The following is a 24,575-nucleotide window of genomic DNA, read 5'->3' as shown; positions in this document are numbered from 1 at the left end:
CCTTTTTTTCAGCGGTGTGGAGAAATCTCATTTGATAGCCCAGAACAGAATGCCAGATGTGTTCGCATGCTAGGTAAGTGGCATCCATTCTCACATGAACTGGGTTTTGGTATAAGGAGAAAGAAGTACTGTTCAATAAGTGGGGCTGGGGGAGAGCTCCCCTAAAGAATATCTGTATTTTAATGAAGTTGGTTGGTAGCCATAATTTTTCTGAATGTATAGCTGGTTGTAGTGTAACTGATATGAATACTGAATATATATGAGCACTGATTGATTATAATGAGACTTCAGGTCACTTAGAAACTTGACAGTGATTTCTGACTGTTAGTTATGAAACCTACATGAAGGTTGTTCTAAAACATATACAGTATAGTTTGAAACATGTAATTAATTCTTTCATATCCAGGCATGCTAAAGAGTTAACTGAGAAGAACAGTGGAATACTGGAGGTAGGAGGGACAGCTGTACATGGAGACAGAACTGTACTGGATGTTTTATGACCCCCCCCCCCTCATCCATCCCTAAAGGAAGAGGCAATGCAATCTGAAAATCCTTCTGGATATTTTTGTTCTGGAATAAACAAATGTTGGCTTCACTAGAGTGCCTCTCCCCAGGTTTATCTAGGGCACCAAGTGTAATCATTTCTGTCCTAATTGTACCTATGTTAGTAGCTTCAAGAAAATAGGACAATAATGTCCTTGAGGAATAGGGAGATAACTTCGTCAACTGGTGCAAACTACAGCAACAATATTGATAGTGGAAGCTGCATCTTTTGACTACATGACACTTATAAAAAATAGAAGCTCCCACTTTAAGTTTTTTTAAGACTTAAAACCAGTAAATGGTCCTTCCCTTCCCTTCCCTTCCCTTCCCTTCCCTTCCCTTCCCTTCCCTTCCCTTCCCTTCCCTTCCCTTTTTTGCTTTTTTGAAGTATGGATGTTTTAATTGAACTCTGTATAATGATATGATGGATGAAGCATCATACCTTCATCTAAAAAAATTTTTTTTTTAAACCACTTTTTGTACATATTGATACAGTTACCCTATGGAAGCAGCATGAATTGTGATTCCAAACGAGCTCTGGACTGTCTGAAATTTGGTAGGATAGGTAGCCATAGCAACAGGTTTGTCCAATACAGAAGCTGTTGCTTGTGTTTCTCTTAGCTCACTCTGTCTCAAACAATTGTAACTCCTTCCATGATATATTTGGGTAGGAGTTCCTCTCTGTCTGAAGAACTGCTTCCAAACACTTGGCACCTTCGCTGCACATTTCAAGCATTTCTTCCTCTTCCTCTTCCTCTTCCTCTCCTTCCCCTTCCCCTTCCTCTTTCATCCATCAGTTGGAGAAGTAAACCCTCACTTTGGCAAATCTCAGCTTATGTTCAGTTGCAGTCTGAAAGTGCTGGCTTTTTCGTGTCATCTTCTTCTTCATTTTTGTCAGGCTTTGGGTTTCTTCTTGTTTCCACAGTAACTTCCTACTATATCTTCTCCTTTTTTAAAAAAAAAAATGTTGAGCTATTATCTCACTGATGTATCTTCTTTTATGTTTGAAGTTGTCTGCTTTTATTGATTTGTTTCTCTTGCTGGAAAGAGGTCAGGAAATCAGGAAGCAGCACAGCTGGTTTGGAAAAACAGCTTGTAAACGGGAACAGATATTGGCGTTGGTTTACAATATGATAAAATCTTTCATCAGCCCTAAAGTTTTGAACTGACTCTTCACTCAGGATGAATGATGTTTCTGGCCCAATTAATGGAATGATATAAATCAGTACTGCAGAATATAAAATCTATTCCTAATGTTCATAACTGGGCTGATTCACATATCAAAACAGATTTGTGCTGAATATTCTGCTGGAAATGGGAATAAAAATAAAATAGTGCTTTTATGTGTTGTGAATTCACACAGTCACCTATTACTGTTAGCAGCCATTATTCATTCTATATATTAATAGTGAACTCAGTCTCAAAAAGTAGATCTCTCTATAATCGAAATGGCACAGTCCACACACAAATAGGCATCAGTAGGCTTGGAGGAAGCCCAAGGTTTACAAGAGGATTTTTTAAAAACTTGAAAAATCCTAAGAAGGAGAGGAAGACTGGAACAAGCCAATGAGCCATGAGCCTGCTCAGAGGCATAAAGTGCTAAGTGTTAGGAGGATGAAGAACGGGTACAGCTTACTACTTTAAAACTTGTTCAAGAATATTTCACGTTATCAAATGTTGTTGCAGGTTTCACTAGAATAAGATTACTAAGAACTGACAGAAGTTTATAGTATCATTTGGTGCAAGTAGTAATCTTAGGTAGAGAAGACGTTCCTCACATTTGCAGTGAGTATCAGTCATTAATTGTAACCTTGTATACATACATAATCTTGTATACCTACTTAATAATATTCCCTTTCAGAGCGAGCAACATTATGCAAGGTAAAAAAAATACAAGTAGTAAGCAAAAGAAATGAAAGGGAGGAGATAATTAGCCTCAGATGCTGCTATAGGACCAGAATCCAAAGAATACGATACACATGCTCTGTTATTTTCATTGGAGTGCCATGTTTTTCAAGATTTCCGATTCGAAGTATAACTCCTGATGCTTCGTCTTTGTTCAAAATCATGCTTTTTGAACATTGACATTTTCATTTCTTTTTTATTTTGTTCATATTTTCTGGGATACTACCACTTATTTACTGAGTCACTGAGCTTTTTTGTATCCAGCTGCTCATTTGCAGATCTTTGAAGTGGCTGGAATCAAAATATTCAGACCCAAGGGCATTGTCTGCAAGATTTAAGTCCACTCTTTTGGCCCCATCCACTCCAGTGTTGTCACAATCTTATCAGCCATGTTTTTGCTGGCCCCAGGCAGGGTAAACAGTAAAAGTGGGTTTAAAGGAACCCTGGGAGTGATGGTGGTACCATTTCCAATCCTTACAAATTTAGATACTAAACCTAGAAGAAACACTAAAATGGTCTCATATAGCAGATCCTCAAATTCCTTGGTCTAATGGTCTCTTACTCTGCTTGTTTCCTTCCCCAGTGAGGATGAATGGAATGTTTTTATACATATACCTCTCCCAGTTTTTCTAGTCTTGAATCGTAAGATTTTTTCATTAGACCTTTCTGTTGTTCCTTGGCTCTTCTTTGATACTTTGGGTCCTCATCCTTTATTTGTTGCCAGATGATGCCAGGAAGGAATAACGCTATTAGTCTGCTGTCAAAGAATATTGGATAAATGAATTCAGAACCAATGGAAACTTTTTTTCCATAGAATGAAATTGCAGAGCTGTTGCTCTTTCCTGAATTGATGCCAATTAATTACAGTTGTTAAATACTGAATAAACAGACATCCTGTATTATGTCAGCTAATCTAGCCTGGCTGTCTTTGGGTACCCTGACTATAATATATAATACAGAGATAGGCAGGAGCTGTTTTCCTCACATATTATAAATGAATGCAGATTCTACTACTATACCCTGTAGAATATCACAGATGAATACAAAGACACTTAAGTGTTTGTAGCAGCCTAGTCTCATCACAAGATCCTGTGATTAAACAGAGTATTTATTTCCATGCATTCTTCCACTCTTCTATTACACATAGCTGAAGGTCAGCTTTATTGCCTAATATGTATCATATGCATTTATCTGCAATAGTTTTTCTCAATCATCTTATGTTACTGTATTGAACAATTCGAAGTTAGCCTCTGTTAAGCAGGACTGGGTGCAGTTACATTGAGCCATCCAGTGTACAGTGTACCTCCTTTATCGAGAAATTAAATTGTAAGGACTGTAGGCCTGGGATGGGGGGGCTGAAGAATAACAAGAGAGCATCATAAGGGAAGAACTTACATCGAGACATGTTCCAGAGAGAGGGGGTTTGTGAGAGTGGATTTTCCTATTCAGTGAATCCACACATGTCTTCTTCAGTAATCCCCTTTTCTCCTTTAGGACTAAAGAAGTGGTAGTATGAATGCATGAGATGACCAAGTCCACCCTACTCACACTATCCCAACACCCAGGCCATAGAACATATCCAGTCATCCTGTTAGCCCTTCGAGGTAGTCCAGACAAGAAACCAAAACCTTGAGTACTAACATTACCTTTACTGTAAGATTACAGTAACAGAATCTTGCAAGTCTGAAAGTACTTCTCCCTTTCCTTGCCTTTACTTTCCAGAGAACTAGGGAGGGTCCCTTCTGAGATGTTTCCCAGGCCCCCATTCCTTCTGTGGGCTGAAATATCTTTTGTCTGGCCGTTGTCTAGGCTGCAGCTCCTCTTCCTCCTCCTGTCTCCCAAGGTTATTCTAGAGTCGGTAAAAAGCCGTCTCTTGACCTGACCCTGCTCCTGCCACACCAGCTCCCTCAGGTGCACCACAAGTCACTCCTTTCAAACCATCACTTTGGAGAAACTTCCCAAAAGCCAAGGAGACCACCAGTGCTCCTTCACCGAGCCAGGGCAACTTTTGCACTTGGGATTCAAGTGGAGAAGAAAGAAACTCAAGCTGGACCTGTTCCACGCATTGGCCAGCTATAATGGTACAGTATGTGGGAATGATCTTGGGAGACAGGAGGAAGAGCCACAGAGTAGACAGTGGTCAGATAAGAGGCAGCTGAGCCCACAGAACGAATGGGAGCATGGCGAATGTCTCAGAAGGACCCTCCCTAGTTTCTAGGACTGTAAAGGTGAGGGGGAAGAGATGTACTTTCAGACTTGCAAGATTCTGTTCATGTAACCTTACAATAAAGTTAGAGCTAGTACTTCTGGGTGTGCTTCTTGTCCAAACTACCTTGCAAGGCTGACATCAGCACACAATATAGACCCACTGTGATACTAAGTCAACCTGTCTATAACCCATTTTAAGTTATTTCATAAAAGTTCATTATTTCTTTTGCTTAATTGTTAGCGAAGTGACGGTGCCATACTATATCTTTCTTAGATTCCACCTAGTCCCGTTACCTCAGTGACAGAAAGGAAGAAAGAGAGGAAAGGAGAAAAACAGAAGAACATCTAAACCAGGAAAGGGTTTGGGGGTGGCAACAAGTCAAATAGGTCCTTTATGGATTGCCCAGATTTAATAGGATTTCACTTTGATTTTGAAGAATGAAAAGGTAATAAGAAAAGGGCACTTCCCAATAGAGACAGAATGCACACTATATAAAAATATTCCGTAGGAGCGGAGGGGGGGAGTGTATCTGTTACCAGCTAACTCAGAATTTGTGGATCTGATATCAGAAAAGGTGAACACAAGGATAATTGCAATTAATAAACGTTTATTAATTAAAATCCAATACTTAACAGCATCGCAGACATTCCTCCTAGATTACCTGCAGTGAGCAAAAGTAGCTTTTAGGAGGAAATGCCATGGCACCTGTTCACAAAAGGGGTTGCCTCTATGGGGCAGATCTTATTCTGTAGCCCCCCACTCCTCCTGCCACCCCTTGGAATGCTCACCCCAGTCCAGGAAAGATTAACTAGAAAGAAATTGAAAGTTCAATTTACTTAAATTCTACAGTTAAAGAAGAGGAAAAGGACACATAGGCAGACAAAAGGGAATCCACAGAGAATGGTTCTTAGTAGCACAAGCTGTTTGCCTCATTAAGCCACTTGGCAGTGAGGTACAAGCCACCAGGGTGGTGGAAGTCGATAACTATTAACTTATTAAGGTCAAAGTGGGAGCTTGTTAGTTTGTGGCTCATGCTTGGTAAGCAGGTGGTGTGCTGCTCTGGAAAACAGTTTAGGAAGAGCTCTTCCTAGTGTTAATAAAATAGGTTGTGGTCAAAAAAAGTCAAGATGTGGCTGCAATGATGCAACTGAAGCTCCGCCTGGTTTTTATGAGCAATGCCTGGTTTTTATGAGCAATAAAAAAACAGGTGGAACGTCAATCTCAGCGTCACAAATGCCAACTTGATTGTTTTTTTCTAAGGATGGATATTACCTGAGAGGGAATTTAGTAAAAAAAAAAAAAATGCACTCAGGTGGCAAAGGCAGAGCCATTAATGAATGGGAGCAAAGTCACCAAGACACTTAATGCCTTCTGTCTTTCTCTCACTGAGATCATGACCATGCTACATCCATGAGGAATATAAAGTAGCTTTGGGGTTGGATTTTTCATCATTTAACATGAGGGGATAAATACTTTTGGAACTTCTCCCCAAATCAGTGCAGTGGAAAGCTAAAGTTGTTCCTCAGAAACTTAGCCTCCCTTTTCACTCAGCTTCCTTTCTGGTGTTTTCCTGATAATGAGGGGTTGATTGGGAACAGCATCAATTTGAAACTCTCTGGCCCCAGATGTATCTCGTTCTCTAAATTTCTTGCAAAAAAGATGCTTAATTCTTTGAGAATTCTAAATTCTTCATGAAGAAGATGAAGGGTCCCCCCATCCCACCCCACCTATCATTACCTGTGAATTGGAGGGAGGGTCCCCAGGCATTAGCTACTCAGAATTGAAAAAGCTGTTGAAAACCAGGAATTAGCTAGGAGGAAATAGCTGCAGACATCCCTGCTGGATGCCTTTGAAGCTTTCCCTATAGATTTAGTCATTCCTTGAGAGGGGCTGCCTGACTGGTGGGTTTAACCTTCTTTCTGGGACTCCTCAACAGGGCTTCCTTCTTTTTCTGTTCCTCCCCAGTTGCCTCTTCCCTTCATCTCCAGGCCATCCGGTTTGGCTTTCTCCCCTTCTCTTTCTTCCTCTTCCCAACACAGATACCACTTTCTATTACTCTACCTCTATCCTGTTGTTCTCCCCTTTTTGTGGGATTTCTGATGGAAGAAAGGAGGGAAAGATACGTGTTTGCAGAATGCCTTTTTGAAGGTGAGAGTGGTTTCTCTATGTGAGAGAGAATGGTTGAGACTGTAGGGCTATCAGTTCTGAGCTGCAAATGTTCAGGCAAATGGACTTTGACAGCCCAGGTCTGGTAACCTGACATATATGCAGAATGGCAAATATCCATAAACATTTCCATACACATTGACAAGTCAGATGCAGTCATTTATTTGGGGAAAATCTTAAGAATTGGTTTCAGATGGAATTGGCAACTTTTGGTTGATACTGCACAGTACTTATGTCTGTATTTTTCTGTTTACCGGATGGGGCGATTTGAATTCAGGGTATCCCGCTTCTGGGATAAATGTGGTACAATTCAACTACAAACCACCATGGAAAAATTATACATTGTCCTGGATAGTTGCAGTGTTTCTCCAAAGAAGCCAATTTTTTTAGATATGGGCTTCTCCCAAAGTGAAATATTTAGGAGCCAGAAAAACTGATGTTAATTGCTAACATACTGTCATGTTTTTAAAGGAAAGAAGGATTTATAGGAACATGAATCTAGTTGTCTAATCTCATTTGTTGTCATTTGTAGAAAAATAAAATAAAGGCCTTTGAAGTCTGTGTAATAACTGTTACAGAAAAAACCTGTACAGTTTATATTCTTGGAAACATTTGGACAGAAGTAGTTATTGGAAGCTTCTATTTTACCTCAGTCAAGTATCTTTGTGGGGCACAGCGGGACTATAAACTCTGATAAGAGCAGCCATTTTAGCCTCATAGCTGATTTAGAATGTACACTAATAAACCAAAGAAGATGGGTTTAGTAATAAATGGAATAATACAAGGCACTGATGATAGATACAAATGAGAAAAGTTCTTGCTAGGCAGGAAGTTTATGATGTTACTGATATAAACTACCACAAAAAGTTTCCACTTGTGAATATTTCCCAAGGTTAAGGCTGCATGATCCAACAAACAAATGATTGGGGTGGAGAATGAAGAACTGTCTCCATATGTTGTAACCTCTTTGCACGGACAATCAGAAACCATATAATCACAGCTGTACTTTCCAGGCAACATAACCAGATCATATAAAGCGGAGGTTGTACCAGCAAAAGTGCATAGAGAGGTTGCTGATAAAGTCATGAGGAGGAGAACATACCGCAAAGTACGAAACCCTGCACCATAACATATTCCGTGTGCTGCTAGTCCCAAAGTGCTGCCAACTGCAGAAAGGGGAAAGAGAACTCGCAATTAATCAGATTGCTTCAGTCCCAGTGGTAGTAAAAATGTACCTTTGCATGCTTCTTGAATGCACAAGCAGAGCCCTGAAGCAAGTGGAGAATAAAATGTTGAGACTGAGTATCTGAAGCAATACTCCCACAGCATCTTATGCTTGTTAAACAGGGCGATATAATATCTGACCATTCCAGCCCTGTTATTCCTAAGGTCAGTAGTAATGTATCTATGCAACCAGATCAGTGCTACATTGCATGCCCTGTGCTACCAGTAGCAGCCCCATCCCTCAAATATGTCTCATGGTGAAAATGGTTCACATTGAGGATAATAGCTGGAGCTGGGGCATCAGCTCTTAAAGGTGTGAGGAAAGATTGCTGGTCTGTTCTTGAAGTAAAGAGTCCTTGCAGGATCTTAAAACTGTATTTACAAACCTGACATGTCTGTTGCAAAGTAGAAAATAGAGAAATGAAGTCTTAGATGCAGTAATTGTAAATTTGTTGAGATGGGGTAAGAGAAGCTGTATTTGGGAACATGGCGGTCTTGTTTCAAAATCCTTGCTTTTACTTACAGCTGACTGGCTGTGTAATGTTGTTTTCTTAAAGTGCAACAATTCTGCATTTTCCAGTGACCATGTCGCAGCAGAGAGAGTCCTCCATTTAGTTATACAGAAGAAAAGGCATGAGTCCTGACAGAAAACAAACTTACCTATTACTTCTAAATAAAAGTAGCTAGGTGAACAAGAAAAGTTTTGAGATACCAGGGGCCTCCAGGCGAGGTGTTTATTATACAATCACCCTGCTTTATTCATGGAATTTTACAGGAGGGGGTGATTATTTTGACTTTGAACCCTCTGTTTCTGTTTTTACCATACTTCTGCTTCTTCCTCCTCCTTCTGAAAACCTGCTAAGGCAAGAAATATGAAATCATTCCACAATTTCTTTGAGTAAATGCACCCATGATCTTTTGCTGAATCAGATGAGGTGAGAAAGGGTGGGGGTGGGGGGAAATAATCCCATAGCATGTGTTAGGTATGTTCACTGCCTTGAGTTATTTATAAAAATAATAAAGGCAGGATAAAAATAAAATAAATAAATAAATAATAAACCATCAGTTTGCACTTGCGATTCAAGTGGAGAAGGAAACTGCTTGAACCTGAAACAGGAAAAAAAGAAAAATGGGCTGGCTAGCTGCTAATGATATTTTACCTGGGGGAGGGAAAAAAAAAGCAAAATCCTAAGTGTTGAAATGTGCATACAGTATTCCATACTCTTACCTGCTCTGCAAAAGTTCTTCCTCCCCTTCCTTGTATCTGACAGCTGTCAAGTAAGAAGGTCTTAGGCCGCAGTTGTTCAGAGTCCCTGATTTATTGCCCTGTGAAACTGACTTCATGATATTTGAAACTTTGTCCTACTAGAACTGATTAGAAATGCTTTATTCTGATTCTAGTAGAAAAGCTGATCTAGTTTCCAGTGCAGGCTGAGTGATGACAAGCCCCATGTCAAGAGTTGGGAAGCTTTTCAAATCAAGGGTTGCATTTCCGCAGAGGAGAAACCTATCCATTACAGTGCAAATACTGTAGTGCTTTGGGAGGCAATTTGCACTGGAGAAGAAACAGAAGCTTTTTCTTTGATTTCTTTAAATTCATTCACTTCACTGCAGAAGGGCTAGCACTTCTGTTAGGCAGGGTGGTGATCACCTCAAGCAACAGATGTTGTGTGCCAACATCCATCATCTTAAGGTTACAGTGGTGATCAATTCAGTTAATTTTTGTAGAAGAACAGTAGAGGCCACGGTTTTGTTCTTCACCTCAGGCAGCAAAACAGCTAGGTGTAGTCCTGCCTGAGGGATTCACAAGCAGGAAATAATGGAAATAGTTATTTCCTACTGTTTGTTCCCACTGTCTCCTGTACTTCCGCTGACTGTTAGTTCCACTGGCTAATTTGGACAACAGCTGTAAATGTATCTAAACTTTTTAAAAACTACATTATGATCATTGATATGTTTCATATGGAATTCTCTTATCTCTAGTTATGCAAGCAAGCAACCAGGGAGCAGGGAAGGTTGCTGCACTACATCATTTTTCTAAGCTATGTAGACTATGGTGCCCACCATTTATATTTGGCTAATATGAAAGTTTGGGAAATGTAATACTGTAGAATCACATGGATGCATTTAAAAAAAAAACAACTCCTGATAAGTGATCATTGTAAAGCAACAATTTACAATTGATGATTGTAAATCAACTATTATAATTGATTATTGTAAATCAAAAATAGCAAGTCTTGTATTTGGATATAAAGCATGATAAGAACAAACGACATAAGGTAGTCAACAGCATCAAATCTCCTTTCAACTTTCTATTTGGGTTTACACTGTTGAAGAAAAGGGCAGGGCTTTTCGTTTGATCCATCAAATATTCTATATGTGCTTTAGTGACTAAAGAGCAGAAGCAGAAGCAAGCATATTTATTGACTGTTTCCAAAATATTTAAAAGCATCATCAATAGGCATTTGATTTTCTACAGTTTTTCACTGCAGGGAAGGCTTTTGCATTGCTTCATTCTGTTTATGAAGATACCGTATCTAGGGAACATCTCATTTCTTTTCCAAGCAAATGAGTAGACAAATACCTCATAGCTTTCCTTTGGCCATTGCAATATTCATGCCCCATTTACTCCTGCTACAAAATGCTTTCTAGGAAAAAAAAATTAAATCAGAGTTCATATAATGTGCCAAGTACACCAGGCAATATGCTTGTCATCCTATATGAAACAGCTAAGAGTGTTTCTTTTAGTTTACATTTAGTCTCATTATATTCTGCTTCTTTGACCCAAAATGGTATCTAAAATGCATATTCAACTCATATTTCTCTTTTTGCTGCTATTTGGGTATAAAAATGTTGGCACATTAACATTAAACACATAACTCTAGAAGATAAACATAGCCTGTTTATTTTCCTTTTACTTCATGAGTGCGCAAAATTTTTCAAGCCAAGGAATGTACCTGGCTTTTGAGTATTGCCTGATCTTGTCCCAAGGCCACTTAATATTTAATTCTGTGGTTGATCTGAATGCAAAGATAAAATTGAAAAAAAAATATTAGATGCTATTTAGTGCTTTAATTATGAAAAAAAAACAGTTAACAGTAGGAGAGAAACTACCATACTTAAGAGAAATTGAACAAATGGTCAGAAATATTATATACCTTTATTTTCTCAATACATTTTAATCATTTGAGTTTACACTACCATGTTTCCTCTTTTTCTGTCCTTACTAGATGGAGCCAGGACCTTCCCAGTAGTGAAGTGATACAAGAACAGTGTTAGGAATTAAAATATAAACATCATTTATCTCTTGTTCTGTTTATAAATGTAGGTCACAGCTTCTGGAGCCATTGAGGGAAAATGTGTACTAGAGGCTCTGGTGTAATTTAAGTTGTAGACATTGGGAAGGAACATATTGCTAAAGCATGGATTCTGGACAACAGTGAAAAGAGTTAAAAGAAGTTTTATTGTTTTTGTGGCTCTTGAATAATTTTTTGTTGGGAATGCTTATGAGTAGGCTGATGATGAATGCTGCAGGCCAACATTGTTACAAGCCAAGAGACTAATCTTGTGCCATCCTTACAATGAGAATGGATGAGAAAATAGAAACTATAATGAAAATTAGTAGATTGGATTAATGTTAGCCCTGGTAATAGACTAGCGAGGCAGATGACATTCTGTGATATCTACTGCTGTCAACTTATAATATAGCTTAAAAGTGAATATGCAGACATGTAAAATTCATTAAATTTGCAAAACATGAGTTAGTATAATACTCTAAAATTCTTTCAGCAGTACTTCTATAGGAAATAGCTCTCATCCTATTCACAGCTGTTAGATAAAAAGAAAGTGGTGGTTGGGTTGCTTGGATTATTTTGAGAGTTTCATAACCATCAAAGATTCTTCTGATTCATTCCAGGTTCTTCTTAACATAGTATTGAGAGATAAATTAATTAAAGAGCTTTTCAGAAGGTCCAATATACATACTCTTATTTACCATGGCTTTCCTAAGAAGAGTATAGAATGGAAGATTATGCTGAAGCAGTTATATCAACTCAGAGAAAGTACAGCACAGGCCTATACAGGATCTCTCTAAATAGCAGTTCTGACCGAAGTCTACACTGATGTGACCACTGTTTTGCAAGCTGGTAGTGTTGGGATTCAAGTCCAAGAATTTCCAACCAACTTGACCACTAGTTGGGGATTCTGAGAGCTATAGTTCCAACACATCCAGAAAAACTAGACTGCAGAGGTGCTCATGACTGGGGGTCAAAAAAGTCAAGATGGTGGCCACAGCCATGCTATTGAAGCCCTGCCCCTTTTGTGTGTAGTGTACATAACAAAGGGGCAGGGCTTTGATCATGTGATCACAACCACCATCTTGACCTTTTTGCCTCCACAGTCACCCTAGCTATGTAGGTATGGCTACCATAGAGGCCGACATCTTTAATAGCATGTGCTGTTATAACAGACTATGAGTGGTGAATAGGTATAGTCTGTAAAAGTTTTTAAAAACTGTATCGGCCCAAAATCATTAAAAAAAGGGGAACAAGAAAGACAGAGTTCAAAGTATTATTGATCCTTTTTGCCATTTAAACTCACTGAGTTTATATCCACTTTGTTGCATACTAACAAAGGAAAAATGTAAATAAATGTATTTAGACATTTGCTGTTACACTATGTACAACTCAGCTTGGAATTTACTTGTTAGAAAATATGGCAGCGGTTTTCTTATAAGGAGAACTACCTATATTGGAAGTTTGAAAATTAACAATTCCTAAAAAATCAGCATCAGTGGGAAATCATGAATTTGTGGTGTGTGGCTTTGGCATAATGTGTGGCAGTTTATAAACAATGGTTTATGTTTTAGTGATGTGTGTAAACTAGGCCACCATGACTTATTCAAACGATTGTTGTTTATTCGTTCAGTCGCTTCTGACTCTTCGTGACTTCATGGACCAGCCCACACCAGAGCTTCCTGTTGGTAGTTGCCACCCCCAGCTCCCCCAGGGACGAGTCCATCACCTCTAGAGTATCATCCATCCATCCTGCCCTTGGTCGGCCCCTCTTCCTTTTGCCTTCCACTTTCCCTACCATCAGCATCTTCTCCAGGGTATCCCGTCTTCTCATTATGTGGCCAAAGTACTTCAGTTTTGCCTTTAATATCATTCCCTCAAGTGAGCAGTCTGGCTTTATTTCCTGGAGTATGGATTCGTTTGATCTTCTTGCAGTCCATGGCAGTCTCAATTTTCCTCCAACACCACAGTTCAAAAGGATCTATCTTCCTTTGCTCAGCCTTCCCTATGGTCCAGCTCTCACAGCCATATGTCACTAAGGGGAGCACCATTGCTTTAACTATGCAGACCTTTGATGTCAGTGTGATGTCTCTGCTCTTAACTATTTTACTGAGATTTGTCATTGCTCTCCTCCCAAGGATTAAACATCTTCTGATTTCCTGGCTGCAGTCAGCGTCTGCAGTAATCTCTGCGCCTAGAAATACAAAGTCTGTCACTGCCTCTACGTTTTCTCCCTCTGTTTGCCAGTCTGTTGTTCCGTGGTCTGTTCCTACTGTTGCTACTTGGTCGTTATACAGATTTCTCAGGAGGCATACAAGATGACTTGGTATCCCTATACCGCTAAGAACTTGCCACAATTTGTTATGGTCCTCACAGTCAAAGGCTTTAGAATAGTCAATAAAACAGAAATAGATGTTTTTCTGAAACTCCCTGGCTTTTTCCATTATCCAGCGGATATTGGCAATTTGGTCCCTAGTTCCTCTGCCTTTTCTAAACCCAGCTTGTACATCTGGCAGTTCACGCTCCATGAATTGCTAGAGTCTATCTTGCAAGGTCTTGACCATTACCTTACTGGCATGTGAAATAAGTGCCACTGTTCGATAGTTTGAACATTCTTTAGTGTTTCCCTTTTTTTGGTATGGGGATATAAGTTGATTTTTTCCAACCTGATGGCCATTCTTGTGTTTTCCAAATTTGCTGGCATATGGCATGAATCACCTTGACAGCATCATCTTGCAAGATTTTAAACAGTTCAGCTGGGATACCGTCGTCTCCTGCTGCCTTGTTATTAGCACTGCTTCTTAAGGCCGAGTCATAGGTACTTTCCTACGTATGTATATATTATAGATGTAACATACAGGACTTCTCCTTCCTCTCTTCTTTTTCATGATAAAAATCAAAGAAATCAGGCATCAAACTTTTTGACATGTATTTTCAGTAGTTCAATTATGCTGAATTGGATCATGAGAAGAACAATTACATGGGGAATGACCATCCCCGGAGATTCTTGTCTTATGTGCTTCTGGTGAGATATCTAGAAAATCTCACCAGATTATCTCACCAGAAGCACATATGTCAAGAATCCCCAGGGATGGTCATTCCAAAAGTAATTGTTCTTCTCACGATCCAATCCAGCTTAATTGAACTATTATGTGAATCTGTATTTCACTGACTAAGAAAGTTCTGTTTATCTGTCATAGTGAGCTAGGTTCTCATAAAAGTATTGACAGAACTTTAAGCCCTAATTAGTTTCTGTATTAGTTTCTATATTGTCCTTCGATAACATCAATACCAATGTACCATAACTAGGGCAGTCTCCAGATTTATAGACTTCAACTCCCAGTATTCCCCAACCACTTTGCTGAGAATGCCAGGGAATTGAAAGCCATGCATTTGGAAGCTACGCAGGTTAAGATTCGCTATTCTATGCTAAAAACCCATTGGTCACCATCACAAACCATGTATCTTATTGTGATGATTTGGGGAAAAACATATACGTTACAGATCATTAATAGGTTGTTGTTGCTTCTTATGTTATTAATTTTTCCCCCTTCATGTAACAGGTTTCATAAATATCAATAATTATCAGGCCAGAATGATTGCTGATATTCCATCTTTGTGAACTATAGGTTAAGAAAAATCTCTGCATTTGAACACTTTTTCAATTCTCGCACCGCACCCCAACTCCACAGAATTTTGCCTCACATTTGAAATCAAATTAGGAGCAAACAACCATATTTTATGATGGTGGTTTAGAAGAGAATTGATCCAAGTTATTTCTCCTCAGCTCTAACATCCATTTACAAGACCATTTCAATAGCAGGTTTTGATGATTTTGAGCTATCCTACACTGGGCTCTTCCTTCAGATCATGTGAATATTGTTGGCTGTACCATTCAGCAAAGAGAGGAAATATCTCAGGCAGCATATTCTGGAAGAAGGCAGGACAGTGCTAGAAGGCAATTCTGTGTGCTGTGCAGCCAGCCTCCATCCTTTAAGCTTGTTTGCTGCCTTTAGAGGATAACAGAAACATTGTCAGAAGATTAATGTTGAAAAAGAGTGGAAAAGACCGTTTCCTCATACGTCCGCAGAGTATCCTTACATATCCCATATCAAAGTCCAGCTGCAGTGGGAAGGTTGGGCAGGGCACCTTCAATATCATCTGGAAGAAAAGTCAATCTGGCATTCTCCCATCAGGCCAAGGCTGTTGGGTCCATCTGTCCTGGAATTTCCTGAATGGACAGAGCTGGGAGTGACATCAAATGTTTAAAAAAACAATTACGTTTACACCAAAGTGGAACACAACAGGCATGCAACCATGTGTTTTATGAATGGATCAGCACATCTAAAATACTACACAGTATCATTGTTTTCTTTCTTCTTAACCTCTTTGTTCAAAGGATCAGGATATCCTGGTCTAACCACTGCTGGAAAATAATATAATTGCAACAACAATGGCATAATACTTAAGAAGAATTTCATGCCAGTTCAACATTTTTATGCCAGTTTATCATTAAGTGTGTAGGTAAAACATGAGTATATTCAAGGAGAAAAAAGCTATTAAAGTGCACTTTAGAAAATATTTGAGAAACTCTTAATAATGCACTGATTTTTTTTTTGAGGTGGAAATGCTAAGGGTGCTTGGACTGTGGAAGTATCATGCTGTTACTGATGGTTATTTTGGCATCAGCAAAATAAATGTGTGTTCCAATTTTTAAAACATGAGGATGTTAAAATTCAGTCCACTCTGTTTTCCTTCTTCTATGAATGAAGATCCTGTTTATTTTCAAGTGTATTTTTTAGAAAGGACAGTAAGTTTAACATTGCCCTGTGAGGAAACTAAAACTTAAACCATGAGGCTCTGAAATCAAAGTCAAAGTTAAATTAATTTCATTATTTTATTATTTGTAAAACTGTATTGAAAGGACAAAAAAAGAACTACTTATGTCACTCTTCCTAGAGGGAGCGTAACCAACAGAGCATTTATCTGGTCACCCTTACCAGAGAGTTCTACAGCCTAGAATGAGCAACCAAGAAGTCCTCTTCTGCAAACCCAGGAGATACCTTTCTGGTGGTAGCAGGATGAACAAAATCTTGAAGCTGGCAGGTTTATAAGAGGGAGTGTGCTTGAATAAGCCTGTTTCCAAATCACAGAGAGTTTTGTAGGACCAGACCAGCACTTTGACTAGAAATAGGTTGGTGCATTGTTTTAAGCAAGTTTTAAGTTGTCTTAACAGTCTGGCTGTAGCTTTCTGGGCTGGATAAAAGTTCAGAATACTTTTCACAGACAATCTTTTGGCCATTTTTATTAATCAAGAAGGACATTTATTAAGATATATGTTGCAGGTTTCATCCTTCCAAGAATCGTGTCCATATCCTTTAGGCTGGAGAAGTTGAAAATCATTCTTTACAACTGGACAGGAGGAGTTATTTCAACTAGACTTACATCCAGTTGGCATCATTTCAAGATTTTATTTGAACAGTTCAGTTAGGATGATACAGTATTTTATTTTCATGGGCCAGAAGTTGGATGATTCTGTTGTAAGATAATGCTGGCAAAGCTGCCTAAATAGATATCCTTACTGAATTTACTTTTCTGTTCAGGAAGACTTCAGCGGTGAGAAGGCTTTTTTTCTTTTTCTCTTCTTTTCTTTTATGTTTTTTCAATAAGATCTTACTGGAACATACGATTTCCACCTGCCAGTTGACCAAGGCACCTTCCCAATTTCTCTGTCTTTATTTCCCCCCCCCCTTTTAGAAATGGAATTGTAAGTTCAAAACAAATCCAGAGCTGTTTGCTGGATATTGCACCATTTCTGGATCCTGCAGCTTTCCTGATTCATTTCATTCACAGTTCATTCTGGAATGTGAATCAATGTTATTTCCTGTCCAACTGAAGGGCAGTTAAGGTTACCGACTGGCTTGATTAATCGTCTGCACTTCAGATTTGCTGAGATTGAAAACCAAACAACTAGGAAGAGGAAAAGGGGGGTTGGACGCTTTTAGAATTGTACTGCCTTCTGCATAAAGTCAAACGCAGCTGCCTTAATATTCTCATCCTACTGCAGTTAGTAGATGATTTGGGAAATGGCTGTAAGGACTTGTCAAAATGAGGTAAATTTAAGCTGGTGTCGCTGGACAGCTTAAAATTCTCTACCCCTCTCCCACCTAAAAAAAAAATGCACAGCAGAAGTTGGCAAAGCTCTTGTTCCTAAAGCAACAGCTGCTCACATCCTTATGCCTAATTATCACAGAGCTGGTAAATAAAAACTTCCCTGTGGCTGCAATTGCAAATGGATTTGCATTTGCCTGGTAGTCTTAGCTGACATGGGGCAGGACCAGGGAAGAGAAGAGGAGCAAAAGAAAAAACTCTTCCCATTTGGATTTTTCTTCTTCTTCTGAGCATAGCTGTAGGCTGGGATTAATCAAACACAGTTAACACAAAATCTGAGAGGGAGGGAAAAGGGAGAAGGAGAACATTTGTATGCAATTGAGAAGGAACAGCTTTGGAACAGTCACGACTTGGAGACTATTTGAAAGATAAATTTCAAGCAGAATGTGTTGATTCAACTTTAGGAGCAACAAGGCTGCTGTAAGTTTAGAGAAACCTTTAGAGACAGCTGGCTCAAGGATGTTTGGTGCTTCCACTCCTGGAATTTAAAGGTGTTCTCTTCTGAAGAAGCAGCTGTCTTTTTGAGAATGCCTGTGCTGAATAGGTTTTTCAGTGTATCGGACAAGGGTAGGCAGTGGGGCACTGAAGAAGATCAGATGCCCTTGTCCACAGACAACCTACCCATCTGTCAACAGGGAATTCTACCTTGGGAGTTGCCTGAGAAGTTCAGAATCATAAAGCTGATCTGGAAATCCAAAAATGAGCTCACAAAGACAAAGAGGAGAGAAGTTCTGGAAAGCGATGGGAGTCCTAATGTTTTATCAGGTAAGTTTAACATATGCAATCAAAATTGTGTACGTATCAAAGTATACAACCGGCATATTTGACTGTTTATTGCTTAAACCAGTGGGATAGAGGAAATCTATGTTCACTCTGCATTATACGCTAAGAACATTGAAGGCTGTGTTGTGGGTTTACCATATTTACTTAAATTATGAAAGGCAGCATTCAAAGTGAACTTCCCTAGCTGCAGTCATCAGTGAAGAATCAGTGTTCTGTGTTCTTATAAAACTTTTATCTTATACCACTCAGAATAAGCCATACTGTGTGCAACAAGACTTCCTTCTCAGTGAAAATGCATGGAATTGTGCTGTTAATTAATATGTTAAGACATTATTGCATAAATTTTGGATAATATTTTAAGAGCCACAAATGTCCTATATCCTAAAGGTGACAGAAACAGCTTTGGTGATTATTCCCCAGCTTTAGAATCCAGTTCCCTCCAGCCCAAATCTTAATGAGCTCCAGAAACAACAAAGTGAATGAGCAAACAAAAAATTTACTAATCAAAAAAGAAGAGGGGGAATATAACAGAGTCAAATTACCCTTTAAAATCTCTGGTATCAATATAACAGAATTAAGTAATTGTTTAACTTTCTTCTGTTGCAATTAGTTTAAAATAATCAAGATTGCCTAGATTATATTCAGTTTTTAGTTACTTGTTTGTACATGTTTGATTGTGAATTAAGGTGTATCTTCAGAAAAATACTTTGGAATCAAAATCACTTTTTGTAAATCAGTGGGAACTTAGGCATTTCTAAATTTGTGGCTGTTAGTACCTAGGTAAATATCTGCAAGTATATTAAATGGTTTTTCTTCCCAGTGTCATTTAAAAGCAAATTACTAACATTCTGCTTTCCTTATTTTAGGCTATCGTTTAATATAGAGAGAGAGGAAGATTCAGAGATATTTAAAAAGTGAAATGAATCTGTATGATTGAGGCAAATGTATTCATACTGACCATTACTAAAGAGTTAACTTAGTCCACATTTCAGATGGGGAAGTATCACAATAGATGCATTTACTTTATTAGTCAGTAAAGTTAATAAAATAATATTACAAAGCTAATACTCATTTTCAGATCTCTATTAGTGTTATAGCTATAACACTGGCTTTGAGATACAGTTCATGTCATTTGCGTATGAGTCTGCTGAGTTTTGTTTTAGATAAGGACCAGCACTATTTATAAAGTTGTATGCACACTGCTTTTATAGCATGATGGGTATCTACTGCATCTACTTCGTACTGAATGTTTGGTCCCCTTAATGTACCCTTACTAAGATCATAAAACCCTTGACTGTTATATTACAATATAAAAGCAAAGAAATATACCTATTTTGTCCTCACCTCTTCGTATTTTACAATGTTGTTCTATTGTGATTTTTTACAAGATAGTCACATTTTTACAAGGTAGTTACATTTTCAGATGTATTTCCTAAAATGTACATTCTTTAAAACTTTGGACCAGAATGATACATATATCTATATCTATTACTTCCACTAATAAGTATATGCTTTTTCCCCTAATATGATCTTTTTTTTGTCTTGTGGAGAAACCACACCACAACATTCAGAAAAGTGCAGAGACTGAAGGATAACTGTATTTAATTGCCTAATGGTTCAGAAACTGTGAATTATATAGGTTTGTCTCCAAATACAAATTTTGTTCCTTTCCTAATGTGAATAGATTTAACTGCAATATACTTAGACCACATCTGGAACCCTTGGATAATGAGCATGTCTACATGGAGTCTGCAATGCATGCAGAAAAGTGGCAGCCAATCCAAGCCTTCCTGACTAATAGGTAGAATAGGGGTACCTCCACCACTTAGTGCTCAACTATTGGCCAACGGAGGGCAGGCCTTGCCCCTCACATCCCAGTGTCACATCAAAAAGCACATCCCTTTTTCCTTCCACCCCAAAACAGTGCAAGTGTGTATTGTCTGCCCACTGGTAGCACACCTCTGGGCATGATTCTGTATTTTAGAGCTTTTATCAATTCCTGCCATCCAGCCACCCTTTTGAGGTGAATTGCTGGGAGCCAAGGTGAGGTGAGCATCCCATCTCTCCAGTGGCCCCACAGACTGCCTCTTGCAAATCAATGGAGCAGAAGAGAGCTGTACCTCTCTCTACCTCTATGATAAGTACCCAGTGACATCATCACCCAGGGGATCAGTTTGCTTTTGAATGGAATCGAACCTATGTCTAGTAATGCCCTCAAACACTGCAGAGGCCGTAGGAAGAAAGAAGCAGAAGGAAGCCAAAAGAAAAGGCATCACAAGTTACTCTGCACAGCTGTCTTCTCAGTTTGTTCCTGCTCTACTGACTTTGACAGTGTTCATATTTTCAAGTCGTAGAAAAGATATATGCCCATATGTATATTCTTGGAGATGCTTTTTGAATATTTTTAGTCAATAACAATACTGAGACCTGTCTCTTTTTGCATTTCTACACACTAACTGCAACCAAGAATATTCGGGTTTTATGAACATTTGCAGATATAAATCCAGAATCTGCTACTTTTGGTTCTGTGCTTTCCTATTTACTCTTCAATAATATTTTATAGTGTTTACAAAGTGTCTTAGTATAAAGTGTTCAGAAAAGGGTTATGATAAGGAAGCAAACATGAAGTTATGGCCTGCAAATATCATGTTGGTTTCACCATATTTTTTTAGTCAGAAAGGAAGATTTTTCCTGATAGTATAAGGAAGATGACTTGCTGTAAGTATTCAGGAGTCCCTTTGGCACTGATTTCTGGAGGATTGGAGAGCAATGTAAAAATGTTGCAGTGCTTTTCAACCATATAAGAAGAATATCTTTGAAAGATACAGGATGAGGTTGGGAGTGTAGCTGTTGCTTTGTCAAGATGGTTTCTGTTCCACATGATATAGTGTTGAATGTAGAGGAAATGACTAGCTAGATAGCTATAGCCAAGCAGCTGGGCTTTCACATTAGTAGTCAGCATGAAGTGGAATAGTGGTGGAGGAAATGAAGTGTTTGTGTATATGTACACACACACACGGGCAATAAAGGATAGAAAAATGTCAAGCTCCAGAGAAAAAGTACCATGTGCATTTGCAATCTGGGAACAATTTATATTAAAATGACACTAAATTAGAAGGTTAAAAAAGGAGGCCAAGCTGTATATGATTTCTAAAGTAATTTGGGTAGGGAGGGGACAAGGAAAACCAAACAAGATTTGAAGTTTTGTGGGGCAATTAGTAGCTGAATGTTCTGTAGAATAGACCTCAGTCAGAGAGGCATAAACTAATGCTGTATCAACCACATTTTGTGGGCAAGTGATACTGGAAAATATGGGGAGAACTACCAGGGCAGGAAAAATAATATTGCCATCTCTTCCTGTTAATTCAATAGAACAGCGTTCTCTCTGGGGCTTCTAATGGCTCTTTTATGTTTGGAAGAAAAGGATATTCAAATGAACAGGAGGTGCAGTATGTGGAAATATGGTACTTAGTAAATAGTGACATTTTATTTCCTAAGATGTTAGAAGGCTTACTGGAAAAAGTAAAAATATTAATAAATTCCAGAGACACCAAATATCTCTGGTCACAAAGATATTTAAAGATCTTTTTTGTTCTTGGTCCATAGCTGAGATGAATCTTTACTATATACTAGACTTTTAGCATACAGGAAGAGTTCTAACTGTTCAAGAACTATCAGATGCTTTCAATAAATGTGACTTCACCATAATTTCCTGATTAGGCTTGGCAAGTATGAAGGCAGGCTAAGAATTGTTCAGAATTGTGTATAAATTAATTTCTTTTCAAGTCCTTTCTTAAGTGTAATCTCAAATTTCTTAATTTTTTGTACATTAAATCTTGGCATTAAATTCTCATTTCCCCAATACATGCAGTACTCATTTTCTGCCACCACCTTAACCACACTTTTTTGTTACACTGTGCTGGGACTCTACTCTTTCAGGTCACTTCTCTGGTGCAATCTGCATCCTGAAAGTTACTCTTTCTTTCTCATGGCCCAGAGAAATGCCACAGGACTTTTTGTTGGTTTTGCTGCTTTAAGCTAATACAGCTACCCCTCTGAAACCTGCAGTCATAAAAAGGTAAAGAGAACCATTAAAGTCAAAGGAAGGTGTTTTCAAGGAAATAATAGAATAATAGGAGGCTTATGGGTGTATCAACATTAAAAAAAATGTATTTTCAGTTGAATTGTACTAAACTCATCACCTCACTCAAGCCTTTCACTTTCATGAGGTGTTTTGGGCCAAAGAGACAATGCAGTTATCTTCCCTGTAACAATTCTCCTAGACCAGACACTTCATATGGGTATGATCAGATGAAACTGCCACCCAAGAGGATCAGAGCAACGCAGTGCAAAGCAACAGGGCAGCCTTGCTTAAAGGGATCCTTTGCAAAGACTTTTGTTGAAGCTAAGCACGCCTTCAAAGCTTTGCACAGCCTTAGTATAAATCCAAACATATTGTAAATTCATGTTATTCTAAACTCAGAAATATGAACCCTTAGTCCATAATACATTTAAATTAGCTGCTTAAGAAATTCACAATTATATAGATGAAAATTGCATTAAAATGTATGAGAGTTGCTTCCAAACAATATATTGTGGGTGTTAATCCTAATAATTTGTGGGAGCTGCAGGAGCATCCAGTACCTGGAACACCTATGAGTACAAGGCAAATGTGCTGATAGTTATCACTGCTCTACCAACTGAGCTGGGATCAACTGTGAATACATTAACAACAGAATGGCTATTCCCCCAGCTGGTTAATGAGATGTTAACTTTATCTTTACCTCTTCTGATCAGAATCTAATTGCATTTCTGGATATAAAAGCACAGGCATGGAAAGATATCTTGATTAGGCATTACTGATTGTATTACGTGACATGCACATAAAACCCACATCTTGATCAAATCAAACATCTAAAATGGCTCAGCTACGTCATCTAATCCAGTTGCTTTGCTACTGGTGAAAATATTTCTTCAACAACATCCTACTTGAAACATTCTGGTATTTCCCCCTCTATCTGCAGCCCTCGCAATGCTGCATTACCCCCAAAGTTTGAGTATCTGGAAATATATGGGAAAGAGTAAATTTTAAAAGTTGTCTACCTCCTCTCTACTGTATGAGAAATTTCCATCTGTTGTAGACAGATTCCAGATGTAGCCATTTGAATGTGCAGTGTTCATAGCTATTGTTCCCCATTCCTTATCATGTATCTTAAACAATTTTCTGTGGTACAAAAGTGAGTGGCTAAATTAAAATGGAAAATCTTATTAATAATCCTTTGGTGAAGGATACCTGAGGACCAACAAATCTCTCAGGTCTCCAGAAGAATAAGATTAAAAAAGAGGTTCACAGGCTGTTAAAGAATTGACTAATAATTGATCAGAGAAAAGAATCGAAGTTCTGCACACATCTGTCACTGATTAGGGAGCTAAAGCTAAAGATTACAAGCATGAGATCAGTCTGAAAGCTTATGCCATCCACACCCCGAAAAAGAAAACTCACGTTTTAAAATATAGATGTTTGTATACTAATACAATAGAATTCCACTAGACTGAAATTGGGGATGGGTGGTGGTAGTGGTGGAATCCATTAAGTTTGTATTTTATGCAAACCTACCTAAATCACACTTCCTGAACTTACATGTAAACCAAAATGCCACTCTGTATGTTGATATTTGCAGTTTATCAAACTATAATGCAAATTTGGAAACAAAAATTATGTTTAAGATGAAAATCGTAAATTAGGCTCAAAATGTCATGTTGAAAAACTGCTTGCGTATAATTCATGTATAAGGAAAAGAGCCTACAGAGATGTAGATATTAGTTTTTAAAAAAATCATGCATACGTGAAAATGGGACAAAATTAAGATATAAAAAAATGAAAAACTGAGTGAAATTCTCAGTTTTATTTGATCTTAGATTGAACTCAGTATTTCAGAGTTAAATTCTGTTTTAAAAACAGGAAAGAGATTTTTTTCATTGATTTGTTTAAATCTGGTATATTTGTTCCAGGCCTCAGTGATCAGGATTATAGTCTTTCTGCTTGCATAACTTTCTCTTTCATTCTCTCTCACCTTTGTATTTAATTATTAAACTTCTGCATCCACCACAGAGGGACATGCACAGTCATTTCAAGTGCTATTATATACAATAACAATGCAGAAATGTGTACTTTCTATATCACTTTTCAGGTGCCATCAGGAAATGCTATATCTTAGTAGTCTCTCCCTTAACAACTTTACTGCACGGATATTTCCCAAAACTGCAAGCCAAAAATTGTA

The 24,575-nt window shown here is 38.3% G+C and overlaps 1 protein-coding gene across 2 annotated transcripts in view; it reads left to right on the top strand.

The window, feature by feature from the left end:
• Positions 1-24,575, top strand: part of PDE7B (phosphodiesterase 7B) — a 172,420-nt gene that overhangs the window by 61,330 nt on the left and 86,515 nt on the right. The window contains exon 2 of one of the 2 annotated variants that reach the window (XM_063309606.1): positions 13-73. In XM_063309606.1, coding sequence (XP_063165676.1) covers positions 13-73 — 61 coding nt within the window. Of the gene's footprint in view, positions 1-12; positions 74-17,475; positions 18,277-24,575 lie in introns of those variants that run through there. The other variant, XM_063309597.1, reaches the window with a different exon arrangement.

Source organism: Candoia aspera, chromosome 1, assembly GCF_035149785.1.
Source record: "Candoia aspera isolate rCanAsp1 chromosome 1, rCanAsp1.hap2, whole genome shotgun sequence".
NCBI lineage: Eukaryota > Metazoa > Chordata > Lepidosauria > Squamata > Boidae > Candoia > Candoia aspera.
The sequence above is the reverse complement of the archived record's forward strand: the minus strand, read 5'-3'. Positions and strand labels throughout refer to the sequence as shown.